The sequence below is a fragment of the Ictalurus furcatus genome, chromosome 5, assembly GCF_023375685.1.
Source record: "Ictalurus furcatus strain D&B chromosome 5, Billie_1.0, whole genome shotgun sequence".
NCBI classification, from domain to species: Eukaryota; Metazoa; Chordata; class Actinopteri; order Siluriformes; family Ictaluridae; genus Ictalurus; species Ictalurus furcatus.
The window spans coordinates 24,860,069-24,866,512 of NC_071259.1; the positions used below are offsets into that span (position 1 = coordinate 24,860,069).

Genomic DNA, 6,444 nt, shown 5'->3' on the forward strand with positions numbered 1-6,444 from the left:
AATAAAGTGCTCAGTGAGAGTGCAACAACAAAACCCCTTGGTAGGACATCTCGATAGGCAGGACAATTTGTCAGAACACTAGCACTGGTTCTATCACTCTTTTATAAGAGCGCTTAACTTTGATTAAGTAGTAGGTTGACCTGTTATATATTACTGTATATTTATGGATATGCATTGCTAACATTGTGTTGAGTTTAATTACAACACAGTTAATATTAAACCTTACTGATGTACCATTTGCTGAATGAAGTAGCAGGTAAGACAGGACTGAAACAGAAACATAGTCCATAGAAATTGGTATCATAGAAGGAACTTTCTCGCCACCGTCTGGTAGTCCGCTATAAAAAGTTATACATGAAGAAGTTTTCGTCCCTACATTATCAAGTGCATTCATGGACGTCATTACGACGCGAATATTTCAGTGTCATTTGATCATTTCTACAGAAATTAAACTCTTATTTACTATACAGTTCAAATCTGTCGATTTGATGCGCATGCGCAGTACGGCGGCAAAACTTCCGGGTTTCTAGTTTATAAGGGAAGCGTTAGGCGTGATGCTGCAAACTTCTGCGTTTATTTACTGTAGTTTAACAGTTCATGTTCTACGACAGTTCGCTCTCAGCAGTCAGCACAGGATGGGAAGTTTAAAGAACGAAAACCGGTCGATTCATTCTGACAACGTTGAGGAAGTTCATAACATCCCAATGGATGTGATTATTCGACCCATTCCTCCAGTTCTAGATGAAGAGAAAGTTCAAAGCCTCATGGACACTATAAATGTAAGTTTGCTGGCTTAATTGCCACTTCTATGTTGTATTTCAACAATAAAATATACTTTTAAACTACTAAAATGACATATATACCGTGATATGACTTCAAAACAAAACAAATGCGAAAAGGGTATGTGGCTGATGTGAATAAACCCTGATAGGTAGTATAATAGCTATATCTTGTATTGTGATGTACTGTTCATCTGAATTGAAATCTATATATGTATTCTCTCAGGAGACCTCAGACATCAGAGTTGTCCCTCCAATAGATGTGTTGTGGATCACAGGAAAAAAGGGAGGTAATTATTACTACTCATTTGGGGGCTGCCATAGATTTGCTGCTTACCAGAGACTACAGATGAAATCCATCCCAGCCAAGATCATCAAATCCAACATTTCTGACCTGCGCACCTATCTGGGAGCTTCAACGCCCAATTTACAGTGACTGAAAGAGCCAGGGTATAGAGGACATGATTACCACATGCTAAGTAATGAATGAGTCATGAGGTTTAGACTGGGTATCCATGTCTACAGGAAGGTGACGCATGCAAATAGGTGTAAGAATGATGGGACAAGGAAGTTAACAAGTCTACGTATACATGTACATGTGTTTTCTTTCAAAACTATTTCCGTATATCTTTGCCACGAATACATTGTGAGACAAATTTGAAGAAAATGTGTAGAATACAAGTTATATGGTCAGTTATTTGACTTACTTTTGACAAACCCCAAAAACAATGTCAGTGGACGTATGTGGGAAAATATATGGGTGAAATTGATGTTTTGTAAATAAACATGGCCAACAAGGATTACTCCAGCATTTTTCAACTTAAGCTCTATCCACTGCAGTTATATTGTGTCCATGATCATAATAGATTAGAATCAGCACACATTTTCCCAAAATGAGAGAACAAATAAACTGTTTACTAAAACGTAGTTATAATCCATCCCATCCATCCATTTTCCACACCCCTTATCCTACACTTGGTTGTGGGGAAACCTGGACCCTATCCCAAGGAGCAAGGCAGGGGACACCCTGGACAGTGCCAAACCATCGCAGGGAACACTTACACACTACGGACAGTGTGGAAATGCCAATCAGCCTATAACACATGTCGTTGGACTTGGGGAGGAAACCAGAGTACCCGGAGAAAAACAAGGAAAACATGCCAGCTCTGCACACAGGACGGAATCATGATTCAAACGCCCAATGCTGGGCGTGCGAGGCAATAGTGCTAACCACTAAGCCACCATACCTCCCAACATAGTTATAATGCTCTCTGTAAACATGTAACTGTATAATGCAAATTTAGAGTTTAATTTAGACTACAACTACTGTACTCTTAACAATAAAGGGCTTGGGTTGAAACAGCCGTGAGAGAAAGTCATACCAAAGCTGTACTTATGAATTTTATCTAACTTTCCAACACTGGAGCACTACAATAAAAACAAATCTGGTTAAGCTTTCCAAATTGTTTTGTTCTAAAAGTAGTTAATTTACAAATTCTTCGCTTAAAAAGCAACAACAAACGTATTATTTTTTTATTTATTTAACATGGGTATTCACATAATTACTACACATGCAGTAAGTATATGCACTCTGTAGTGGTAGCACTGATATTCACCACGAGATGGTAGTGTTGCTCTGTTTAGTGTAGATTCATTTTGTTACAGATTAATGTTTGTTTTATAGTAAAATATTTAAATCATATTCATATGTGTAAATATAATTCAAGAGGAAACCAAAAAGCTGTAAAAATGTCACTTATGCCGATGCATTTGAAATGACTGAAGGACTCATTTTCTTGTTTCTGATGTCCATCGCACGTTTTGTATTGACTAAAGTGTTTTTCTACATACTAGTACAGCTTTGTCCCATCATGACCTGTTTTTCAAACTACAGTATCTTTAAAAAAAATAAATAAAAAATGACGTGTATATATAGCAGCAGTCCTTAGACTTCTGGATTTCATATCCTGCTGCATTCACAAATCACTTCAGACATGTCAAGGTACGAATGCTCACACTATAACTCTGGACTATTTCCACCAAATTGAGTAGAGATGAGGAGATGGGGACACTTTTTCATTGACATGAAGCTGGATCCAGTCATGAAGCGTACAGCTTTGACCTTTTCATGCAATGAATTTATTTCTTTTTTCATCGTGACACAGGCTTCATTAAAGGCCAAATGGACCAAAAATATGCAGCAAACTACAGCTTTACATTAGTTACTGCATGCTTTTATCTGGGCTTTTAATAATAGACATTCCACAAAGCAGCTTTACAGAAATCTGGATGTAGATTTACATCCCTAATGTGCAAGCCAGAGAAGACACTGGTAAGGAAACTTAAGACGATATGAGGAAGAAATCTGGAGAAGAGCAAGACTCAAAAGGGAACCTTCCGAGTGACACCAGATAGTGGGATTATAAATCATTACTCTTCTACAGCTGCATACTATTATGTGTTGAATGGTTTTGCAGTACAATCATGTTGTGAATAGGAGTTCTGGGATGAGCACAGGACAGTCTTTATGATTACTGCAGCAGTTCTTAGGTAGAAATCTATAGTATTCAGGTGAGGTTGTCCACTGAAACGAGGGGAGAGACTTGAGCATACATGATTTTTGGGAAGTGGTGTCTTTGATGTGACCATGTGGGACCATGGAGCAGCAGAAGGTGACTCATAAGTACAGATGCTCCATGCAGGAGTAGTATTCCAATGAATCAGGCATGTGTAGAGGGCAAGATATACACCAAGTTTGCACATTGGAGCAGGATATGTTTGAGGTCATATGTCATGAGAACTCTGCTATGCACTTTTCTGTTCCAGACCATACACTGGACTGGACAGGGGGAAAAAAAATGAGCACTGCAACTCTGATGATGTTAAACGACTATATATAGACAGGTTTGGAGGCTGGACCCCAGATTCCCAGACTGCTGTTAGTTTGCAAAAGAAATGGTCTGTAAATGGGGGTTATTATTATTATTATTATTATTTTTAGCTTTATATTGGGTTTGTGAAGGAATACTGATATAAATACTGATGGTATGCTGTGAATAGCAATTCTGATGTCATTACATGTTTAATGTTATACTATATGGATACAGACATCATCAGAAAAAATACCCCCACCCCCAGGCATGTCACATCTCATAAAATATGCTTCAAGATACAAAACTGATGCAAAATAAATACAGAATGCTAACAGCAAAGTGGTATTGAACATTTCTTTTCATTTTCCCAATCAAGGAATTTGTTCAATTATGTGTGGTTACCACAATTTATACTTTAATAAGAATAATACAATAATTTTTCTGATGACAGGCTTATCAGTCATTCATTTCATTATGTAATTTGCACCATTATTTGGCTGTTCATGATTACAAGGTATTTTATAAAAAATGTAACATACTACAAAATTAATACATATTCATATCTATAGTTTTTTTTCTGTTCTATTGAATGAGACATTTGAAGACATTTGGCCTTTTTATCTGGGTGGTACATGTGTTCCTAATGATAGGGTATATCCAATAAACTCTAAGGTGTGTGTGTGTGAGAGAGAGAGAGAGAGAGTGAGAGAGAGAGAGAGAGAGAGAGACGTAGGCGTAGTGGACATGAGCACATGCAAAAGGAATCTTTCGAGAACTCAAGGTTCTTCCTTTGGCCCTTTTGGCCTTAGTTTGCCTCTGTGTATGGCCTTCTTGGAAAAAAAAGAATTCCTAATTAATGAAGTGGGACAATATAACCATGGCAGTTTTTATGATCAATATATTTATATAGTTTATCCCCCAATTATATCAACCTAATTGTTTTAAGTTTTGATAAAATCCTAATAAAAATATCATCACTTGATTTTTGGGCTTAATTAGCCAATAATTTGTGTATATAACAGCCCTAATTATTTTTTCAGATATCATATATGCTCAACAAATGGCTCGTTTATTTAAATTCAAATATCCTTCATCTATTTCCATGTAAAACCTGCTGATTATCCTGCAGACAAATTATGGATAATTCAAGCAGAAGTTGAGTGTTTTTGCAGGCAGATTTGGCGTGGCCTTTCTGCTCTGTTGTTTCTGGCAGTCTGTATTATGGAATATTCAGCTTTAAACTAGCAGAAATTGTGAACTAGCCACAAACCGGAAAGTAAGTCAGTGGGAGATGAGTAAAGTTGTATAAATAATAAATTCTCAACAACAAAATACCTGCTGCTACTTAGACAGAGAACCTTCACTCTTCACTAATTACAAAACACAAGAAGACCAGAAGAACATCCTGGCCATAGGAGTTCATTATGTAACCATCACTTGTACAAAAATTGTACATGTGGTTTTATGTAGCACCATGGTCCTGGAGGAACGTTTCATTTCACTGTGTACTGTACCAGCTGAATATGGTTGAAATGATGTTGAAGCCACTTGACTTGATTTGACATTCCAAGTGACTGTGGTGTGTGATATGAATCAGGTAGACCATCATTTCTGTATCAGTGATCAGTTAGCATTAGAATGGGCAAAAAGAGTGACTCTGAATGTAGTCTCTGATTTGGGCTATAAGCCATGGTACAGTACGTCTGATATCTTTTGTACAGTTTTCTGGCCATGAGCTTCAGAAACTTGAAGGTTGCTGCCTGACTGGATCTCCACACTTGAGTTAGCAGATGGAAAGCCAACTTTTGAACACTGTAACACATTGTAATGTTTTGAAGATAAATCGGTCACTGAACTAAAATGGAAGGTCACATCTTTAAAAAATGATTAAAGAGTTTTATTTGAAGTAGTTAGTGATGAGTAAAGATAATCTTTCTGGCCACAAGAAAATGTCTGTGATTGGTCAACTGCCATGTCAGTAAAATTCCCTCTTTTAGTTCTTGGCCATTGACAAAAGGCAAGCATTGGCAAATGATAGAAGTCTGGCTTGCAAAACTTTGTACATGGCATGATAGTAAGTAAAATCTCCCAAACTGCTGACATTCTGAGCTTTGCATGAATACCCTTTGGAGGAAAACAGTTTGTGGATTGTCCACATAGATGGGCCATAAAAGACTCACATTCAACAGTGGCCTACAGAATGTCCTCTCAGAGTACACCACTTGTCTCAAATTAGCCGAAGGCTATGTTGGGGATCAATGATGGTAATGAAAAACAAGGAAGCACATCTCCAGTGACCACGTTAACATTAATACTGGAATGTTGGGATGTGGAAAATGTAACCATGCTGTATGGTGGTCGTGGCAGTATGTTTGTGTGGGGAATGTTTTCCTGGAAGACATTAGGGCCCCAATACATATTGATGAAAGTTTAAATGGTGTATCTGAGCATTCATTCCTTCATGGCTATAGTTGCAACAGTTTATCTACACTCACATGGAAACTTCAAGCATTAAAGTTTGCCATGTCACAAGGCATAGAAAAAAGATCCTTTATTCATCACATATATGTTACAGTACAATGAAATTCTTTTTTCTTTACTTTTCTTTTCTTTATTTTTTATTTATTTATTTATTTTTTAAAGATTGATACCCCCAAAGTAGATAAGTTTAAGGGTCTTGCTCAAGGGCCCAACAGCTTGGTGGTGCTGGTGCTTGAATCCCTGACATTCTGATCAGTAGCCAAGAGCCTTTGCCAATTTTAACAACTTGTGGTAGACTGCTATTTAATTAA

At 37.3% G+C, this 6,444-nt stretch overlaps 1 protein-coding gene across 1 annotated transcript; it reads left to right on the forward strand.

Moving 5' to 3' along the window:
* Positions 1-492: 492 nt before the first annotated feature.
* Positions 493-3,999, forward strand: srxn1 (sulfiredoxin 1 homolog (S. cerevisiae)). Its single transcript, XM_053623929.1, has 2 exons — positions 493-779; positions 1,006-3,999. Exons 1-2 carry the CDS (start codon positions 555-557, stop codon positions 1,213-1,215), a joined length of 435 nt encoding a protein of 144 aa, XP_053479904.1. The 5' UTR covers positions 493-554; the 3' UTR covers positions 1,216-3,999.
* The last annotated feature ends 2,445 nt before the right edge of the window (positions 4,000-6,444 follow it).